The sequence below is a fragment of the Seriola dumerili genome, unplaced genomic scaffold, assembly GCF_002260705.1.
Source record: "Seriola dumerili isolate Sdu_G_001 unplaced genomic scaffold, Sdu_1.0 BDQW01000138.1, whole genome shotgun sequence".
Lineage (NCBI taxonomy): Eukaryota > Metazoa > Chordata > Actinopteri > Carangiformes > Carangidae > Seriola > Seriola dumerili.
This window is the reverse complement of record NW_019174393.1, coordinates 18,804,815-18,826,411: the sequence shown is the minus strand read 5'-3', so window position 1 is coordinate 18,826,411 and position 21,597 is coordinate 18,804,815. Positions and strand designations below refer to the sequence as shown.

The window sequence follows — 21,597 nt, the reverse complement described above, 5'->3', positions numbered from 1 at the left end:
AAATGTGCAGGGACCCGTCACTCATGCAGTAGAGGCTTTAAGCTGTCATATAAATCTGGCGCCATGGGCAAGGTCTCTGAAGACAGCTGACAGTGAGCTAAACCCACTCTGAGCGGAGGCACTTCACATCCTGATGCAGATGTCTGTCGACTTTCAACCCTTTGATAAAGAGGGTTGGCCAACAGATCTCCTGGAGCGGGGTCACAGTACGGTGGCCCTGAGAGCGCACCGCACTGCAGCTTAAACACATGCAAACAGACAGAACACAAACAACTTCAGAAAACACCTTCATCAGTTTGACAACACGTGTGCTGCAAATACTCACAACATAACCAAACACACAAACGGCTGGTAGATTGCGTACCATGAAGGCGCAGTCATAACTGCAGTGGCCCAGGTTCGAGTCCAACCTGTGGCCTCTGTCACTATTGGAATTAAGTCAAAAAATAACTTTGAAAAACCTGATGAACCTGCTGAGACACAATTGTTCTTCACTGCTTTGTTAGTTTTGGAGTTAAAAGCATTGAACAACAAGTGTGTCCCAGCAGGTTCATCACTTTTTAGTGTCTAATGTTTAGTGTTTTTAGTGAGTATTTGCAGCACAGGTGTCGTCAAACTGATGAAGATGTTTTGTCTGTTTGCATGTGTTTTCTTAAGATGCAGTGCGTTGAGCTCTAAGGGCCACCGTAGTACAGGGCTCCACAGATACACACTTCCTGTCAAAGTCAATGGAACATACTCAAACCATTGTTTACCACTGTGTTAAAAGCTTTGTATTCCTTCAGCACAAATCATTCTTTTATGCCCTTGTCTGTGAGGACCATCTGTGTGTAGCCCCAAATATACGACCCTGAAGGCCATACACACCAACTTGGGAACAGTTGGTGTGTGTGCAGACACACCCCGACATCCCACCCTCTGGTGGAGACTGCTTCTGGGTGAACACCAGGATTTCACCTCCTCTATCAAAGATAAAAGGTTTTGCTTTTTTTCAAATGTCTCGACACATTCCTGTGATCCTGTGTATGAAAAGAGAACTGCACTGATTTAGTGTCGTTAAACTCCTATAACACTGTTAAACTCACTCACAAAACTGATGCAACAGAACAAGAAAATTCTTTTTTTACTCCACATATTCTTCTTCTTTGGCAAAACCCAGTGTCTGGCATTTGAGATGTGTTATGCTTGTGGTAGCTAAGACAGCCTTGAGCTTGTAGCCTCAAACAGAGATGAGGAGTGGGCTACAGAGACACATCCCCGGATTTTTTTCAGCTGCAACCTGCTTTAACATGTCGCATACATCAGCCGTTTTTATTCCACAGCATCTCAAACACACCTTTTCAACATGATGGCTGTATCTGACCTTGTGATGACAAAAAACCTTTTCAGAATCTGGAAACTGCTTCTGATTCTGATCTGAACAGAGTGAATGTTATTTTGTCTCAGCAGACCTCTGTGGTCATGATTCATTCAGACAGTGCAGCTCAGGTAGCTCGCCTTGACCAACTCCAGCAACCAATCAGAAACCAAGACAAGAAACACAAGAGTATTTTATATTATCTGATTAGTTGTTAATAGTTTTGTACTCTTAAGCTGCGTGTGCGTGTGTGTGTGTGTGTGTATATGTGTGTGTGTGTGTGTGTGTGTGTGTGTGTGTGTGTGTGTGTGTGTGTGTGTGTGTTAAGAGTCCCTAGTGGCGGTCAATGGCGGCGCTCTGTCGCAGGTCCGTCTGGGTCTGTGTTGGGGGTCTGAAGGCTGTCTGGAAGCCTGGTGGTGGAGAGTGGAACTGGCTGGTGGGGGTTGGGTAGTGCGCCCAGACGGCTCTGTAGGGGGGGCGCTGGCTCCCTAAAGGGCCTTTCTGTGAAGCTGAGCTGGATGGGGCGTCCATTTCTGTGAGCGTCTGCAAGGACTTGAGCCAGTGTGGAGGATTGTCGTCTTGAAGAGAGTCCAGACTGTTGCTGCTGGAGGCTGAGATCCCTGCAGAGGAGACAAGCTTCACTCATATACAGCTTTCTACAGTGAAATCGTTTTAAGATACCAATAAATAAATAAGATTCTATTTTCAGGCCGCCGACTGGGATGTTTTGGGATTTACAAGATTAAAAAAAAAAATCAGTAATGTATAGCAATTACATTTTGATAATGGCAAAAATCATAATCAAGATTATTTTAATCAATATTGAGATCATGACTATTTAACACGATTACTCATTGACTTTGGAAACACCACGCATTTATTGAACTTTAAATAAAACCTTTGTCTTTTTAACAGTGGACATCCTTCAACTTAAAATACAATTGAATGGAAAGAAATATAAAAATACATTAAAAAAGTTAGATAAAAAAAATCAATTATATTTTATATCTAAATATATAGAATTAAATAGATAATATAAAAATTAACAAAAATGAATTAGATTAAAATATCTTCCACAACCCACTGAAAACTACTAAACATATATTCAGTATATAAAAATAATAAATAAAAATAAATTAGACTAAAATAAATGAGATCAAATATGTTGTAGTGCACTGCACCAACATCCTGAAAACTCCAAAACAGTTTGGTAAAATATATTTAACATATTCCACTCAGTAACTCAGTCCAAGGAAATTAAAGGCTGGACCGACTCTGAACTGACAAACTGCTCAAGATGACGCACTCTAACGTACGTTACTAATGTACACTGAAGCTTAACCAGGAAGTGGATGGGGGAGGGTGGCTTTTGTAAGGGAGGATGAAATTTGTTGCGAATCAGAATGCGGGACAATAATGGTTTTATCTCGATCATCTTGTTTTCATAATTGTTGGGAAGCCAAAATCCTAATTGAGAATAAAATTTTATTAATTGCCCATTACATCCACAAAGGGTGTGTGGCATTAAAAGACTTCACCATTGATTTATGATTTATCATTTAATTCTTATAACACTGAAACTCGATGGACAGTTTGATGAAGAGGATCAAAATCTATGAATGTGTCTATATTCATGTGAATGAATTAGGTAACTTTCCAAAAGGCCAAAAATGAGCCATCTGGCTGTAGTCTGGTCAATGTGCTCTCTGTAGCCAGCCTCTGTACTTGCTTTCTTCTAGTTATTAATTGAATTTGATTTTTTTTTTTTTTTTGTGTGCATGTGTGTGTGTGTGCGTGTGCGTGTATATGTATATGGGTGCAGGGGATCAGAGGTACCATGTAAAAAATAATCCTATGAAGAGGTATAATGGTGTAAAACACAGCTCTAGCTCAACTCTGCTGAACAGGATATGGAAAATGTACGTGTCGTATTGATTTGTTGATTCACTGTCATATTATTTTGCAGATATAATGTCATGTTTCTGTTATGATGTGATTTACCATGTTGCACGAGCATTGTGAAAGTTTTATGCATAAAACTTAACTAAACTTAACAAAGTGTAACTGCAATGCTTTCTTATTGGCTAAATTGCAAATACACTGTATTCACTGGTTTAGCAATAATAAATAGCAGATAAAATATTGTGAATTTTCTAAGGATCAAAATTCTCTGTTTTTCACTGCAAGTGAATCTTTCACATTTACACATAGTGATTTTTACATTAATAGAAAAACACAATTAGTGGAGCTTCAACTGGGAGAGTGACAGATATTTGATTCAAAATGATGTATCCTAGTTGTAGCTCCTGGTTTTGAACATTAATAATCAAAAGATTTTTTTTTTTTAATTAGGTAATGACACAAAAGATTTTGAACCAATTATTTTACATGACATTTGGGATTTTAATCAATTTTTATAATGGAATGGCACGTCCTCTGTTTTCTGTGCCTACAGGTAACTCATCCTTGTACAGGGAAATTTAAATTTACCATGTCCCCTTGGAATGTATCTAATCTTTTGGATATGTATCAGTAGAGACTGACGAGTACTGAAATTCAGGTGTACACTTTGTGTGGAAAATGGTTCTTAAATGTTTCCCCCCCTCTCCACCTGGTATTAATCTGTGATCTGAATCTGGATAAAGACATCTTCAGTGTTAGTATTTCTGTTTTTAATGTGACAGTGAGGTGTTTTCTCTTTAAGATAACTCCCTGGATTTTTTTAAAAGCTCATTATCTTTGCAGGACCTCTGAGCAGGACCTTTCCCCTACCTGTGATGATGGCCGGGTCCATCCAGCTGGCTGTGCCGTCCCAACGGAGGCTGTGAGAAACACTCCCAGAAATCCCTGGTGCCCCTGTGTGGTTGACGCCGGATGAGGAGGAGGATGATGATGACGACGAGGAGGAAGACGAGGAGTTGGGCAGACCTCCAAAATTGATGTTGATGTTGGGTAACAGCGCTCTGAGGCCGTCCTGCCACTCCTTCACATTTATACTCTCTACGCAACTGCTGTTTTCTGCATGAAGACAGGGACAGAGGACAGGGTTGACTCACATTGTTGTAGTGCCCTATTTACAGCTATAGTATAGAATATGAACCGGAATGACTTCAGGATTCATTTTGTGCACTTTGTGCCTATTGAAGCAAATGACAGCAGCATGACTGTGACAGAGACTGTAAGGATGCACAGCCCATGTAAAAATCAAGTGCCCTTCTTTTTGTTGCAAAGGAATCTAGGCTCGTGGTCCATAAATAAAGTAATAAATAAAGGATACTTCAAAGGAAATGTTTTTTTCCATTTTTTTTTTTAACATCGTATTCATTTTTTTCTTCAGTCACTGTATACACTGTTGTTAGCGGTACTACTATACCTCAGCCATGCCCCCAGCACGGCCCACCTGGACCAACCGTCCAATGTTGCAGGACTTTGTTTCTCAGAGTGTTTTTCTGAATCTGCTATTTTCAGCTGATCTCTATTAAGGACTCAGAAGAACTGGAGCACTTTAGTCTGAATTTGACTGTTCGGCGCTGCCTGACATCACCATTTACATTTACCTGAGATTTAACAAGATATAGCAGTAGGCTTCCATCCGTCACCTGTGGTCGGCCTGACCGTGTGTCACCCAGAAAACAGAGGCTCAGAGCCTCCTCTCTACTGATTGGCTCAATGACCTGTTGTTACCAGAGCTCCAGAGAGAAGCCTGAGAGAGGAGATGTAAAACTACATTGAGATGCTTTTTGGTTCTTAAAACCACAAATATATCTTCTTATGGATCAACACTTCAAAACACAGGAGAAGAGAGCTTTAATAGAAGTTTAGCTTGTGAATTTATGCATTTCATACCTACGGTCATTAAGTCCTGTGGTTGTGTCTGCATTGCTTTCACACCACAAACAAACCGCACCAGAATTTGACTGACAGCTTTCACACCAGCCTGAACAAACAGAATCAAACGGACAAACGCACCGGCGGATTCTTCAAACAAACCAAACAGCTGAGGTGTGAAACAGCCCTTCAATGCAAATGTAAAACCTGACGTCATGCAGACTATTTCAGTGCTGGCAGACAACTCTAGAGCTAGTGGTGAAAATGAACAGTGGGCTGCTGGTGTGTGAGAACGGCCTCCTCATTTCACAATCTGACAACACAGCGAGAGGAAATTAGACAAGGAAAGAATTAGCAGCTGAAATGTTAAACTCTAAAGCTTTGAAGTTGGGGACATGGAGCCACGTTACTTTGTCACAAAGGGAAAGACTGGTAGATTTAGAGCAGAGAGAAAAGTTTCACCGTTCACGCCACACCTTACAGACTTTTTCCATACATTAACCATAAAATTCCGAAATGCTGAATGTTGCCTAAACACAGGGAGCTGCACAATACATCTGACTACAGCTCCAAAATTAAATCATGAATCAGTGAAAAATCATTTGATTTCATAAAATGTTCAAAGACTTTATACTGTGAACATTAGATCTTCCACGCTGGATTTCTGTGCCTGTGGTCTGATCTGAGATCTGACTTAAAGTTCCTTCAGACTTGTTTTAAACTATGTAAAAATCCTCTGCTATGATTCATATTTAAATTAGCGTGGTTTCCCCATACACAAACTGGATCTGAAGCTCATCTCCTCTTACTTCCTGCTTGAGAAATCTGGATCAGGCATTGAGCCCCGCCCTCCACCTGCTTGCTCCAGGTGGACAGGTGAAAGAGCAGAGAGTATCAAGATGGTTAGAGGAGGAAACATGTTTGAGCCTCAGTCAGACCCAGACTCAGATGAGGAGTCTGTTGAGACCAGAATCAGAGACTCGCAGACATATCAGAACGGTTAGCATAGTTAGCATCTTTTATTTGTTTAAGTTGTTTGCTAGCTTGTAACTGGCAGTGGCTGACACAGTGTTAGTGGTTGTGCTAATGCTAACTCTCTCCCTCTCTCTCTGTACTGACAAGGTTTCAGGTTTATTTAGCCCCGCCTCCCGTCCCCACAAGTTGACAGGATTGGTTCCTTAGGTTTATGACGTATGAAACCCTGGCTGTCTGAGTGTTTCCACCTTGAACTGCAGTGCACCAATGACAGTCTCATAAAAACGGATTCAGCCATGGTGTTGATGATTATTTCACTCATCACATGTCTTGTATTATATAAAAACATCATGTGGATGGTAACAAGGTTAAAAACTTGATTTTCATCTGAGGGGGTCTTTAAGTCCAGGGGAGGACAGGAGTGGGCTAATTATTCATCTGCCATGTTTTGTCCTGCAGCCCAGAAGCAGTACCGCTGTACTGTGGTTGGGAGCTGGAATCATTTAGAGTTCTGTCTAATGAGACACAGCAGACGGCAGGCGTCACGACGAACACAGCCTTTCCAGTTACCATGGTTCTATGAATAATAATACTAACGAGACAAGATGATCGTTAGTTGACTAACTCATTAGCTCCCACAGCTATAGCTTGCTACGAGATTGTTGAATAGAAGAGACAATGAAAATGCTATGAAGCATTATTTATTACAACGTCTTGAGATGTTTAAGTTTAAATAAGATACTACTAATTACATTCAGTGGAGGAAAGTAACTAAGTACATTTACTCAAGTATTGTACTTAAGTACAATTTTGAGATACTTGTTATTTCCATTTTATGCTACTTTATACTTCCACTCGAAAACATTTCATTGTTCTACTCCCCCACCTTTATCTGACAGCTTTAATCACTAGTAATTTTTCAGATGAATATTAAGCTTTAAAAATACAACACATTCTAGATCAGTGGTTTCCAACCTTTGGCTTGTGACATCTTACAAAAAAGCAGTGTGTGGTCTGGGTCACAGCTCCACAAAGTAATTATTTTTCCCTCTAAACTTCTCACATGGTTTCATTTCAATAAATGTTGAAATGATCCAACATCTCACCAAAAATCAAAGATTAGAGAAAAACTCCAAAAGCTGAAAACAGATTTATGAATCAGAACTTTTTTTTTTTTTTTTCTTCTTTCCTCTCCCATTATCTATCTGACGACCCTTCAGATTTATCTGGTGACCTTGTATATAACTGTATATAACTGTGTAAAGTACTGCACACTGGCTCCATCTCCAGCAGCTACAACAGTAAAATGGTGCTGACACACTGATGCTTCAGTGCTTCATCCAATGATGTCATCTATAATACAACAATCAGAGGGAACAATCAATAGTTTTATTTTCATGCTTTAACTAATATTAATACTAATACTTATTGAAGCAGGATATTTCCTTTAGACTACTTGTAATGGAGTATTTTTACTCTTACTGTATTTGTACTTTTACTTTTTTTTTTAAAGAAAGGGTCTAAATACTTCTTCTACCACTGATTATATTAAGCTTTTCAATTAAATACTGCCAAGCAGTAACCCCCAGAACATCAGTGATTAAGAAGAAACAATCCTCCCTCAGTATTCCCCTGTGATCCTTGCTTAGCCCTCACCATGCCCCTTTTTCATTTTAATCAGGCTGTCAGGCAGGGAAGCATGACTGGCATTAACATCATCACCTATGTTGCCATTTGCATCCCCAGATAAACAAGCACTGCCATGTTTAATTCATGAGAACGAGATCTGCCTTCAGAATCTGTTTTAATCAAGTTATCCAGTGCCACTCCTTCACAGGGATGAATTATTTACCACTGAATTAGCTGATATCTTCTATGACTGTTATCAGAAGAAGGTTGTCTGCCAATGTAGCCTCATGCTCTTCAAAGAGTTTCATGTAACAATCATTACCTTATATTTAGACATTGCTAAAGTCTGATACATAATGAGATCAGAAATGGTGGACAGCTCCAGCCTGAGATAGAAGCTGCTGCTTAATTTGAGTATCCTATGCGAACAGCCCTGTCCGCTTCATTTAGACTTCAGCTAACTAGCTTACGACCTACAGCAGTAAATCTTCGTTGCTTCTGAGGAGCAAAGGAGCATGACAAGCCCTGTTCAAGGCTGGCACATCACATTTACTACTGTAGTATTCCCCATCTGTGTGGCTGCCAGTCCTGGATGCTACTGTGAATTAGGCTGACATCAACAGTTCTGTCTTGCTCTTTATTGGATTTGGGGAAGTTAACACTCCAGTAACCACAGATTAGCTTGTTACAGATATACTCAGTGGTTCGTCCTCATCCTCAAAGTCAATTATACTATTTAAAAGTAGCATAAAGCTAACCTCTGTGTTGATTGTACAAGTATGAAGTAATTGTCTATTGCTCCAAACAGGGAACAAAACAGCTGTAAACTTACATTCTGATAACTAATACAGTACTATGAACATTAAATTATATAAAATTACCATTTATCTTCAGTCACGTAGCATGACACATGGTTTTAGTTTTGTACAAACTTTCAGAGCTAACATTAATTAGCTAACTAGCTGCAGCTAATAAAATCTGCTAGCAAAAGCTGGTATTTTATACAAAATGACCATTTGGTTTAGTCATGTAGTAGTTTTCCAGAAGATTATTGTACAAACTGCCAGAGTTAAGATTAATTAGCTATCTGGCTACAGCTTATAGAAAAAGCTGGTATTTAAACCTGCAAAACCACAGTCGGTCGCTTATGCTTATCTGCTAATGTTAACATTGTAAACTGCACAGTGGGAACTGCAGGACCATGTTACATAATATATTCTACATATATATTATAGGCTCTGAGCCTCTCCTCTGACTGGCTGACTGTTTTCTGAGTGATCGAATGAAAATATTGCAGATTTCATGAAAACACTGAGAGAAACCAAATCCTACAAGGCTGAATGGTAGGTCAGGTAGGGCGGGGCTTGGGGCATGGCTGAGGCTGGTGACTGATTTGTTGTGACATCACAAAGTTCCAGAAGTCCTGACAACTTGTTTTAAGGCTCAGTTTCTGAATACAGTCTGTGTGCTTTTCTCTGTTGACTGAGCGCTTTGATTACTTCACAGTATTAATATAGAACCTAGACCTGCTTTATAATCAAACAACACATGGACATCTACCTTTATATCATGTTGGACCTTTAAAGAAAAGACGCATAACAGTAACTAATAGGCTACCAGTTCTAAGTCATCTAATAATGAAAAATTATAAGGAGATATCATAGATATGTATATTCTTATAGGACAGTTTGCCTCTGCCTGCCTCCATTAGAGTTGTAGGTTTAGTCCATGAATCTAAGACCATACCACTTTTTTAGATATTAGTACTAGAAATACATATCATCATGATGACTTAGGGAGCAGAGAGACCTGAAATCTATTTGTAAGGTGCAGAGAGCTGCTCTTATCACTGCTGCAAAGCTCCTTCTCTTTTCTTATCTCAAACAAGAACAAGATTTGTGTTGGCATTTACAGCAGGTGTTGAGTGACACTTCAGTATAAACCAGTACAGACTGGGTCTGTGTTTGGTGATGCTCAGAAACAGACTGGAACCATAGCTGTGTTGCAATGATGCTACAGTAAATGAGTGTGCTGCCACCAAGTGGTCAATAAATGAACAATTGTTTACCCACAATGCAGCACACTACAATGATGTCATGTTCTGCAGAAGCAGTCCCTTTCAAGAATAAATACTTCATACATCACAATCATTTTTGCATTTGATTTGATTTTGACTGAAAAAAATATAAAAATGATGTTATTTTTTGTTGGGGCTTGTACCAAACAAACATCTTCCTTTATATCTGGAGAAAATTATTTGGAGACTTGCTGCATCTCTGTAGCACCACATTTATGGTTTGTTGCGATACATTTTACCTTTATCAAAAAAAATGCAGCTCCTGTGATTTGGATATTGCACGTATCCAAATTGCGACTTTGATAATACTTCAATTAACTGTTCAGCTTTAACTTAAATCTTACAAAGACATGTATGTAAACCATTTACAGATATATAGTAGGCTAGATAATCTGACAAGATGAACTAACCAATCACATACAGTAATTTTACACAACCTATGTTAGCGCTGCATCATGCATGTGCTGTGCAACATTGCACATGCAGCAATTGTTTTGTAAATGGACGATGAACATTGAACATCATCATCATCGAAAACATGGAATTCATTGTTTAACTGAAACTCCTTTTAATTTACCTCGCAGGTGAGGAAATTATTTATTTCTGGTGATGTTCACCAATTGGGAAGAAGCAATATCTCTCAAAAATAGCCTTGACATTGCTAATTTTCAAGAAATTAATTGATCAATAATCCTTAGATTTGAATGGATGCAGTAACACTGAGTAATGGGACATGAATAAATCTGTGCATTATCTGAGGAGCTGGAGCAGTGATCAACTGTTGGTTTATCATCACTGTTTCGAAGCTTAGGTTGGCAGGATGTCAGTTTAGTCATCACGGAACATCTCTCCTCCTGCATAATGTCCGATTGTCTCACCCTACATTCCACCTCCTGGCAGCCGCTAACAGATGAATAACATCTGGATCAGCAGAGATCTGATTTCCTAACTTAAGAAAGATGACAGACGGCCTTTACTCCCAGTTCTAAAAGTAGTTCCAAATATGCGTCACTCACACACGTGCTGTGATAGCTGATAACAGCTCAGTGGTGTGTGTTCTCCTACTTGCACTGGCATGCATCACTGGGCTGGGTGTTGCAAACACAGATGTGGGTGTGTTATGAATATTACATGTGAACAAAATGACACAGTTTCCCTCCCTTCAAAGCGTTCTGGGAGTCTGACAATGTCATAAATCCAAAATAGTTTTCCTTGTTTTAACATTTCAACCCCAACTGCAACCCAGAAAAACGGTAAAATGATGCCGTGATGAACAAACAAATTAGGGCAATTAATGTAATTTATTTTCCATTATGATTTTGGCTTTCAACGATTATGAAAACAAGATGATCGAGATAAAACCATTATTGTGCCGCATTCTGTTTCTCAACAAATTTCATTCCCCCTACAATAACCATACCTCCATCCACTTCCCTGGTTATGTTTCGGCGTATGTTAGCAACGTGCGTAGGAATGCGTCATCTTGAGCAGTTTGCTGGTTCAGAGACTTTCTATATAAAGTCAGGAGAGACCGTGTCCTGTTTGGCTGCTGTCCCACACTTAATTTCTATCTTGTATATCCAGAAAACCACATTGACGCACTTTTTTTATTTTATGTTTTTTCTTTTTAGTGCTTGATATTAGCTTTACCATCAACAAGCTGCCACCAGGATTGATGTGTTGTAGTTGATCTTATTTATTTTGACCTAAATTATGTTTAATAATTTTTATATTATATATTTAATTGTATATTATAAATATTACATTTTATGTATTATTCTATTTATTCATATCATTTTTAAAATGTATTTGTTTTTCCATTGAAATGTATTTAAAGTTCAAAAAAGTCTACTGAGTCTACTAAGTTCGTGATGTTTCCAAAGTCAATGAGTCATCGTGTTAAATAATCGTGATCTCAATTTTGATCAAAAATAATCATGATTATGATTTTTGCCATAATCGAGCAGCCCGAAAACAAATGACACTAAACAGCAACTTAGACCTGTAATTCACATTAGAACAGACAGACACCACTATATGTAGACAGGCCACACCCCCTCTCCCTGATCCAGTCTTACCTGTGATGGGGATTCCTCCCAGCCCAGAACTGTGATGTCCCGGCAGCAGTGTAAAGTCCAAGAAGCTGCTGTTTGAGGCTGTTGGACTGACTGTGTGGTTCAAATGAACAAAGTTACTGCGAGAGGAGGTGGAGCCCGTCCAGGACTGACGGAACGCTGAGGAGGAGGGGGAGGAGAAGACCGTGGAGGAGCAGGAGGATGAGGACGGTGATGATGAGGATGATGATGAAGAATTAAGGTGAGTGGGGAAGCCGTAGCCTCCCCTGTGAGGGTGCTGATTCTGGGAGAAATGGTGAGAGTGAGGGAGGTGGTGGGAGGGTGGGGGCCCTCCTGGGGGTCCGAGGCCTTTATTTAGCAGATGTTTGTGGTTTCTGTGGGGGAGGAAGCTGGGGGGCGTCAGGGAGGAGCTGAAGCTGTCCTCAACACAGAGCTCCTTCTCTATGAGGTCAGCCAGACCCCTGCGAGTGACGTCGAAGGGGTCAAAGCCCAGATCGTCCTCCTGCTGCTGCTGCTTGGATGAGCCGAAGCCGAAAGCTGCCTGCCAGTCTGTAGATGATGACACCGGGATGGTATCTTTACACACACACACACACACACACACACACACACACACACACAGGTTCCTCAAGCAGCTTGCCTACACTGCAGCTACCAACACCTCTGTTTTTATTATGCAATTTTTAAGCAGTGTTTGATGTTTATTTTTAGCTTTAACTTGGCAATTAGTACGATATTGAAATAGAAGTGATACCTCTACTTACATCTGATCTCAGAACAGCCCTGTTTGTTTTCATCATATTATTTACTGCCCTCTTGTGATGGCAGCAGGGTGTTATCTCTGAAGCTAGCTTGACTTCCAGCTGTTGTATCTATGGTGTCATTTTTGTGGGTGTGACCGTGTCCAGTTGACAAAGGAGAGGACAGCATCTTAAATCACATTGAGGATAATCCTGTGATCTTTGACTGCTGATAACGCTATAGCCAAAGTGTGCTTGTCAGAATGGCCTTGACTCTTCTACTGTTCTGAGATCAGTTATGATATTGCAGCATTATGGTGTGGAAACTAAACTTGCGCATTAAACGTTAAAGACGCAGCAATATCAAGTAAGTAAGCAAATTACACTGATCTATCATCTCTGTGTGAGATCTACTGTAGGTTTGAGACAGAATGTTGTTACAGGAGTAGAGCCGCTCATTTCAGGAATAGATCAGTACGTAGGTTGTGTGCGTAGCGAGAGAGAAGGAGAGAGAGAGAGAGAGAGAGAGAGAGAGAGAGAGAGAGAGAGATTGGTGATGCTGGCGACCGGAGAAGAGAGTGAGCTGCTAAGTTAGAACATAGCAGTGTAGCTGTGAATGTAGCAGTAAATGTTTGTGCACTTGAGGCTGTTTGTCAGTAAATAAATGCTACGACTCCTAAGGACCCAAGTCCCTGCCTCTTCCCTGTGTCTCCAGTCCAGACTATGAGCCAGGAAAGATTAACAACATTGAGGCAGGCAAATGCATGATTCTACATTGTCACTGGAGTGTGTCATTCTCAGATAATGGAAAATATTTTGCTTAGCTCTGACTTGCCTATCTGTAAACATCTGTATCTGTGGAACACGTCACAGGTGTTATAAAGTCCCTATATTGGTTACCTGTCAGCTTCAGTATTGATTTTAATATTCTTCTATTTGTTTTTAAAGCACTTCACGGTCTTGCAGCGGCAGATACGCCTCACATGCTGACACTCACGAACCAGTACGACTCCTCAGGTCCTCTGAGTCTGTTAGTTGTTTCAAAGTGCAGGATTCAAACCTTTGGCGAGGCAGCTTTTAGCTTTTATGCTCCGAGCTGATGGAACAGTCTGAGAGCAGCTGCAGGTTTTGAAACCTTTAAACCTAAACTCAAAACCTTCCTCTTCAGCCTGACTGTTAATTAAATATGGTTTTTAGTCATTAGTCACTTCATTTTATTCACTTGTTTTATTGTATCTACGTTGTGAATTGTATTTTATTGTACTTTATCTGTTGTTTTATTATTACGTTTATTTGCTTGCTAATGTTATCATAGCTTTTTCAATCTATTTTATTGCATCTCATTATCAGCTTTCTTACTTGATTTTTCCTTTTTCTTTTTAGCTCATCAGTTGCCTTTCAACTCACTTTCAACTGCACTAACCTGTATGAAAAGTGCTATACAAATAAAATTTGACTGATTGATTGTAAAAGTCTCCGCACACCACTGATTCATTTGGAGTCGTGTTTGTGTTCACCTGCTAAATGTAAGTTCAACATTCCCTCTCTTTTTGCTCTCTACCCATTTCTGAGGGAAATACTGTATCTGCCTCTGTAGCTGCTAAATGCTCCAACATCTTCACCAGCTGCTCTCTGTGTCTGTCTGCTGTTAATTCTCTGTAGGTTCATCACTAAGTTAGCTCCTTTCACATTGTAACTGTTTTCAAATCAGTGTTTCATTGCCATTGTAAAACAATCCATTATTTCTGTTTTAAAGAACAACTGGAGACTTAAAGAACCAGCACACCCTGCTATCAGCGGGCAGACCCACCTGAGGTGAAGAGGCTCTGTGGTTCTGGTGCAGTGGGCCAGTCGGAGTTGCTGTGTGGGGAACTGGGGAAACTGCACAGTCCACTGGGGAGAGGGTTTGGATGTCTGAAGTTACTGTTGTCTGAGAACAGAGACTGGGACTCTGCAGCAGCCACCTCAAAAAGGGAGTGAGCTGTGTGGCCTGTGACACTGACAGGAACCACCAGGCTGGGCTTGCTGAGGCCAGGAGGGGGCGACGGGAAGTCACCGCCCGGGAGCTGCAGCACACGAGAGAGTACAGTCTCTTATTTTATTTATGAAGTACATACATTAAATCCTGATATTCAAGTGTTTTTCAATCGGTTTCATGTGTTAGATCAAATGTCCAACAACCGAGTCTCAGGCCACCGTCACTCACACATTTAATAATGTCTAGAGTCCATTTCTTACCAGTTGTGAGGTTTCACCGTTGCCTATACTGATCATTTCTGGCAGTTTGTCGCTGGGGCTGAAAAAGAAAAGTAGGAAAAAAAAGTAGTTAGACTCAGTCACCAGAAGACTGAGGAGTGTTTTAACCCTATCTGATAATGTCACTACCAACACAGAGTAAAGGTGAACTGTTACAAAGTCCCAAATAAGCACACAAACCACAAATAAAGCCCATTTGCTAATGTGAAGAAACTAGAATCACCGCCTCATGGTTGATTCCTCCACCAACCAGTCAAGTGTCAGGAAATATGGTCACAGTTTCTCCTTCCTGAGTTACAGTGTTAAATAATGACCTGAAGTGTTTCTGCAGAACATGATGATGACACAGTGAAGTTGACCTTTGACCCTTTGAATATAAAATGTCATTGCTTAATTTGATCCTTATAGACATTTGAGTTAAACTGTGTCACAGTCATTTCATCATTGAGTTCTAGAGAATGTTTGTGCCAAATGTGAAGAAGTTCTGTCGAGGCGTTACTGAGATATTGCGTCCATGAGAATGTGACAGACAGACAGACAACCTGAAAACAACATGGCGGTTGTCTGCGCGGAGGCATTTAAAAAAAAAAAATAAAATCATTGAGGTAAAATAGATTCAGCATAATGTATTTCCACAGAACTAATTCCATCAGTAAAACATCATGTCATGTCATATTCACCACTCTGCTGAGAACAGTTTCTTCCCCCATGCGAGTGTGGAGTAAAACATCCACTTACCTATTCATTCTGTATTTAAACTCACATTGTATAATAACCTTCATATATCATCTGTCACTTGTTAAATATAAATACAGGCAGGCTGTATATACTGCACACAGACATGCATACATGCACCCACTGCACATAACCACCTACTGTATGTATATAAAGAAACTTACACTACCCACTTAATATTTATTTCAGCACTGCCTTTACTCTCCCACGCATTTCACCACCTGTTTCCTACTGGTTGACTTGATATGGATATACTAGATATTGTGTGTTGTGTGTTTTCCTCTCCCTCTGAATTGTGTATAATATAGTCATATATTTATGTTTATTTATCTTTATCTCAGCTTTGTTGTCCTTGTGTTGCTGCATATCCATGTATTTCTCCCTGGACACTTGTTACTGATACTGTGTACTGTGTGAGAGTCAAATTCCGTGTATGCACAAACATACTTGGCCAATAAAGGCTGATTCTGATTCTATACATGACGTCAAGACTTTTAAAAATAGATGACTGACCTACTTGGTTAATGCAGCCTTTGTATCAAAAGAGAATGATGAATAATCTACCTTGTGCAGAGTTGTCAAGTTAGTTAGTTTACCTAGCAACGTCACAGTCTGAAGAGAAAGGAGAGAGGTCCGGTATGGGGCCAAGGCTGAGGTCAGGTTTGGGGCCCTCAGGGGAGGAGTGTTCAGAGTCAGAGCCATCTAACGGGGGACTCTTCCTGTGGTCTGACGACAGGCCGTTGGTGGTTTTCCCTGACGGCTGTAGACTATGACACCACACAGACAGAAAGCAAAGAGAGGTCGCTCAACAATGTAAAGCTGTGCTTACATATCTTCATTTACACTGAGTAAAGTGAAGGAGAGAGGAGCATGTCAAAAGACTAGTGAGACACACAGATACATATACACAAAGACAGACTGATGCTGTTTGAATACATGTGTAACGAGTTGGCTTTGCCCTTTGGTTTGTCCCCTGACACAGCTGAGGTCTGTAGAAAGGTCGGGTTGATTTTGTAGAGGTCTTGTAGTTTCTGCTCGTACTCTTGATGCTTTCCTGCCTGGAAGCAAAAGGACAGATCAGAGAGAGCATCACACAAAAATGTCAAATACCAACAGATAGTTTGTTATGTTGGAACTTCAGCCAAACTAAGGCAAAATACAAGTGGTGTATAAGTTAAACACTGGGCTTGAACCTGTGGCTGGTTTTGCTGCCGTTGTTTAAACACTTATTGTATTAACTGCATGTCTTAGCTAAACAGTAAGCAGTAAATATTTGTATATTGATAGATGTGAATGTGAGTGTTGCAGGAACATTAGACCCCTGCAGATGGGACATTCTGAGCCTCAGTTCTGTCAAGAAGTGTAATGTAAAAAGAAAAAGCTCTGATTCATGGATTTAGTCATTCCTGTTGCCCCCCTGCTCTTTAGATTTTTCCAGCAGGGTTCCCATTATGCTTTGGGTGATGTATTATACCGCCATGGAGACAGTGAATTCACCACAACCCATTTTTGCACCATGGAAAATGGCACTGGATTGGCTGCTTGCAGTTCCTGTTTACACTGTTGCCATGGCTGTACAAATAACTGTCACCTGCATTACTTCCACTGAAGAAAATCAATCTCAATCTGCTGATTATGAGGCAAGTTCAGAGTGTCTGATTATTCTTCAATGAGCGATTATCCAAAATGGACATTTGACATCACTGGATTCTGTGAGCTCAGGTTTGACTGAGTTAAGTTTAGTTCATTCTCCGCCTCCACTGACCTGCATCTCCTCTTTTGTAAAACTAGCAGCTTCATCCCCCAGCTCGTGTAAATACATGCAGTCTGGTTTGGGGCACTGCATGCTCTTTAAAAAGTAACTGCAGTATTTTGTAGTTCCTAAAGAAGCCTGAAAAACACAAAACATATTTTACAGTTAACCAACAACCAGCCGATGAACCTTGTATAAACTCTCTCTATACTTTAATCCTTGGAGCTCACTTTCAGTGTTCTGCCATCCACCACCACATTGTTGACACACTGGATTGCTCTGAGAGCATCTTCAGACCTTATATATGTGACATAGGCACTGGCACTGGGTCCCTGAGGAAAAGTCAGACAACAGAGACAAGGCTGACATTAAAAACCAGCTTCATCAGTGTGGCCCCCCCCTGACAGAGGCCCCCTGCTGACGCTGAGGATGGCCTCACCTGTGAACCGGCGTACGACGTGCTGTTGTTGATCACCACTTTGTGAATCTTGCCAAACTTCCCAAAATATTCTGGCCTCTTTAAAACCTGTGAAACGCAGAGAGCAAATATTTAAATGTAATAATCATTTATCATCATCATGGTTATTGCATTAATGATCATTTTTTAAATTTCATTTTGTGTAATTGCAGAAGGCCAGGGAGACGTCTAAATGTTACTACAGGGAGCCTCGCACAGACTTTTAGCTGCACGTAGTTAATACTGATGCAGATGATCTGAAAATTCACTTTAAGTGCCAGTGTGGAGAGACAACCAACATGTTGCGTCATCCAAACCACTTACACTCTGACTAGGTCATGTTTCTTTCACCTCAGAAATACTGCCAAGGTAGATCTGTGGTGTCACAACATGAAATGGAGATGTTAATACAAGCTTTTATCTCATCATGATTAGATTATTGTAATTCACAAATCCTCCCTACAGTGCCTACAAACTGTGGAAATGCTGTTGCCAGGCTTTCAACAAAATCAAACAGATGGTCACACATAACACTTATTTTAACCTCCCTGCACTGGCTTCTCCTTAATTTCAGAATCCATTTTAAGATAACTTTTAGAGCCCTACATGGCCACAGAATACATCACAGATCTCCTTCACCCTCACACCACGAGCCGAGCTCTTAAGTCTTCCACCCTTGGTTTTCTAAACATACCACAAACACGCTTTAAGATCCAGGGCGATGGCGCCTTTCAGTCAACAGCTCTGAAGCTCTGGAGTATTCTCCCACTAAATCTGAGATCCCTTGACTCTGTGGACTCTTTTAAAAAGTAACTGGAAACCATCTGTTCACAAAGGCTTTTAAGTAGCATTTGGTATTTTATGCTTTTAACCAGTGTCCTATATCTGTTTTTCCTCTTGTACATTTCATCTTGTGTTTATACTTTTGCTTTTAATTGATATATTTTGAGTTTAATTCTTTTTCATTTCTTTTAATTGTGAAGCACTCTGTGACTAGTCTCTGCGAAAAGTGCTATACAAATAAACTTTGCTTGCAAAACCCCAACAAGGAAAAAACACTTCCATCTCTTATTGTTTCTCTTCATACAAAGCTGAATAAGGTCACAGTGGTTGTTCAAACCATTTCGCTGTTGTTATTATGCTGCTCAGCCTCTGTGACTCTCTATGAGACTGCAGCTCATAGATGGAGGTTTGGAGTTCAGCCATCTTGGGATAGATTTTCTGTGACAGGGTTTTGTTGCCTTCTACAATCCCTTGGTAGTAAGGTTAGCAGAATTCTCCACAAATGCGTATCTGTGGGAGCATTGTTTTTACTCAAAACTAGAATCACCGACTCGTGGTCGTTTCCTCCATCAACCTGCCAAGTGTCAGGAAGGAGACTGTGACTGTATTTCCTGAGTTAAAGTGTTGAATAATGACCAGAAGTGTTTTTGCAAAACATTATGGTGTCACACTGAAGTTGACCTTTGAACTTTTTGACATGAAATGTCATCACCTCACATCCTCATTTTATCCTTATCATTATTATAATATTTATCCATTTTGTATTTTACATTAATTTATTTATGCATGTCTGTATTTATTTAATCAATTATTCATTTCTACATTTATTCATGTATTTATTTCTGTATTTCTACATTTATTTTTATTTTCATTTAGCTAGATGGGTGTGTGGTATTTCCCCCCAATGCCTAATTTCATCAGACAGATAGACAGATTACATTGCAACATACACTGTGAATACGTGTGTGTGTGTGTGTGTGTGTGTGTGTGTGTGTGTGTGTGTGTGTGTGTGTCTCACCTCAGGGTCAGCCAGCCTCTGAGATAGCCCGACTACAAACACCAGGTTTCTCTGCACCACGCGGACGCTGGCCAGATGTTTCCTGTTCTCTGTGATCTTCTGCTTCTTCTCGTTCTGTTTCTGCTTCTTCTCGTTCTTTATCCTCTGCAGCTCCTCGTGTGACAGAGGCTTGTACACTGCAGGGTCTTCTGGGTATGGCTGCACAACACACACACACATCAGTTAAGGAAAACATCCCCAATCTAATGTTCTACCTGTCAGGTATCATACAAGCTATGGTGTTCAGTGTGAGTCAGCTCTTTGATGAGTAACAGATAATGTAAGAGATAATCAGTTAAATGAAACGGCAAAAAGTCAAGAGGAGGGGTCCAAGTGACTGTAGGAGTCTGAGGGGAAAGAAAAAGTGAGTGTGGTTCCTCTTTGGGTGCTAGCTTAAAACGATATTAGCTCACACACAATTTCTTGACTGTGAATGAAAAAAAGCAATCAGAGAAACATTTTGTGTGTACATATGAACAGACATGTAAATGATGACAAAAACAATTAACAGTTATAGAGATACAGAAATTAAAAGAATATGATGTGTATGGTATGTGTCTATATTATGTGTGTGTGTGTGTGTGTGTGTGTGTGTTTTCAAGGTTAATATGTGATGTAGTCCTATGTATCTGTCTTTTGTGAGAGGGTGAAAAGGAAAGTATAGTGGACATTAATGGTGTAAAATAAATATAATCATAAGGAGAATGTAATAAAAATAAAATTATGAAAAAAATTGTATCCTGTCAATGTAATAAAATAAAAAATGAAACAAAATATAATAAATAAATAAATAAATAAATCATACATAAAAAAATGCTAATATATTATAAAACGTAATATACTATAATATAAAATGCGTAGAATAGCGTAGAATAATATGATAATAGTGTGGTGGTGTTATGACAGAATTGTATGTTTTATTTTTATAATAATTATAAACATGTGATATTATAATAATATAATAAACATTATTATATAATGTAAGAATTATAATTTAACAATGTGACGTTACATAGCGATGGGTGTTAATTCCCCCCAGTGTGAAGATTTACCACCTTTCTGTTTCGTGTCAGTGCAGCAGCTTTTACTTTGTGGAGCTCTGCAAATTTATGATTAGCATTTTATAGATTAAGTGTTTGACGATTTTATAAAAAAGGAATTATTTAATAAAAAAAGTGAAGATTCAACAAGTATTAATTGAATTAACATGATTCCTCACATAAAGTTCTATAGTTCTGTAAAAATACACTAAATAGAAGATTTAATTCTTGATTCTTTTGTGCATGCTGGTCACCTTACAATGGTGTATTGGTCTAACATAACTAAATCAGAAGTGAGCATTAAGGTTTGCATAACTGAGGTGACCGAATCTCTTTCAGTTGGACTAGTATTAGTTATTATGAGTCTGAGCAGGCTTCAGAGGAGACTGGGGTCTACCTTTCTGCAGGCGGGACAGAGACCGTTCTCGTCCGTCCTGATTCGATGCCAGCAGAAGCGGCAGATCTGGTATCCACAGGTGCAGGGGAAGAAGTTGACGTCATCGATCTCCAGCGGTTCCATACACAGCGGGCACTCCATCGGGTCGTCCTTCACCTCGGGGCTTCGGAGCATTCTATGATTCCACTCTAACTGGACTGGACAGCTTTCACAGGAGAGGGACGGGAGGAGCCGCAGACACTGGAGCAGAGATAAACAGGAGCTTAGCTACATGCTAAATTCAACAGCACTGTATTGAACAATCACTATTGTAGAGTGATTTTGTAATGATGGAAATGTAAAACAAATAAAATACACATTGATTTATTACATGACTTTTACTGTAACTGTATTTTTACTGTGCAGTAGTTCACCAGCAGCCCCCACATCACTAACCCC

At 39.9% G+C, this 21,597-nt stretch overlaps 1 protein-coding gene across 5 annotated transcripts; it reads right to left on the bottom strand.

Annotated features, from left to right (window-relative positions):
* Positions 1–1,690: 1,690 nt before the first annotated feature.
* Positions 1,691–21,333, bottom strand: LOC111224834 (CCR4-NOT transcription complex subunit 4-like). Of its 5 annotated transcripts, XM_022749504.1 has the most exons (12): positions 21,160–21,333; positions 19,684–19,881; positions 17,865–17,951; positions 17,656–17,757; positions 17,438–17,563; positions 16,609–16,730; positions 14,920–14,977; positions 14,492–14,747; positions 12,184–12,517; positions 11,945–12,102; positions 4,130–4,375; positions 1,691–1,977 (listed from the first exon to the last, which is right to left on the bottom strand). In XM_022749504.1, the coding sequence occupies exons 1-12, from the start codon at positions 21,331–21,333 to the stop codon at positions 1,691–1,693; spliced, it is 2,148 nt and encodes a 715-aa protein (XP_022605225.1). The 5 variants fall into 5 exon arrangements, with proteins under 5 accessions (XP_022605225.1, XP_022605222.1, XP_022605223.1 ...); XM_022749501.1 differs by having other exon boundaries at positions 11,945–12,517; positions 16,588–16,730; XM_022749502.1 differs by having other exon boundaries at positions 11,945–12,517.
* Positions 21,334–21,597: the final 264 nt, after the last annotated feature.

What these genes read in the sequence shown, in the direction of transcription:
- LOC111224834 (XM_022749501.1), bottom strand. Translation starts at nt 21,333, where the DNA reads ATGCTCCGAAGCCCCGAGGTGAAGGACGACCCGATGGAGTGCCCGCTG. An exon ending in TGGATGGCAGAACACTGAAA is followed by an intron (nt 17,564 to 17,655) that starts GTGAGCTCCAAG and finishes TGTGTTTTTCAG; the next exon opens with GCTTCTTTAGGAACTACAAA. An exon ending in ACAGAGCCTCTTCACCTCAG is followed by an intron (nt 12,518 to 14,491) that starts GTGGGTCTGCCC and finishes GTGTGTGTAAAG; the next exon opens with ATACCATCCCGGTGTCATCA.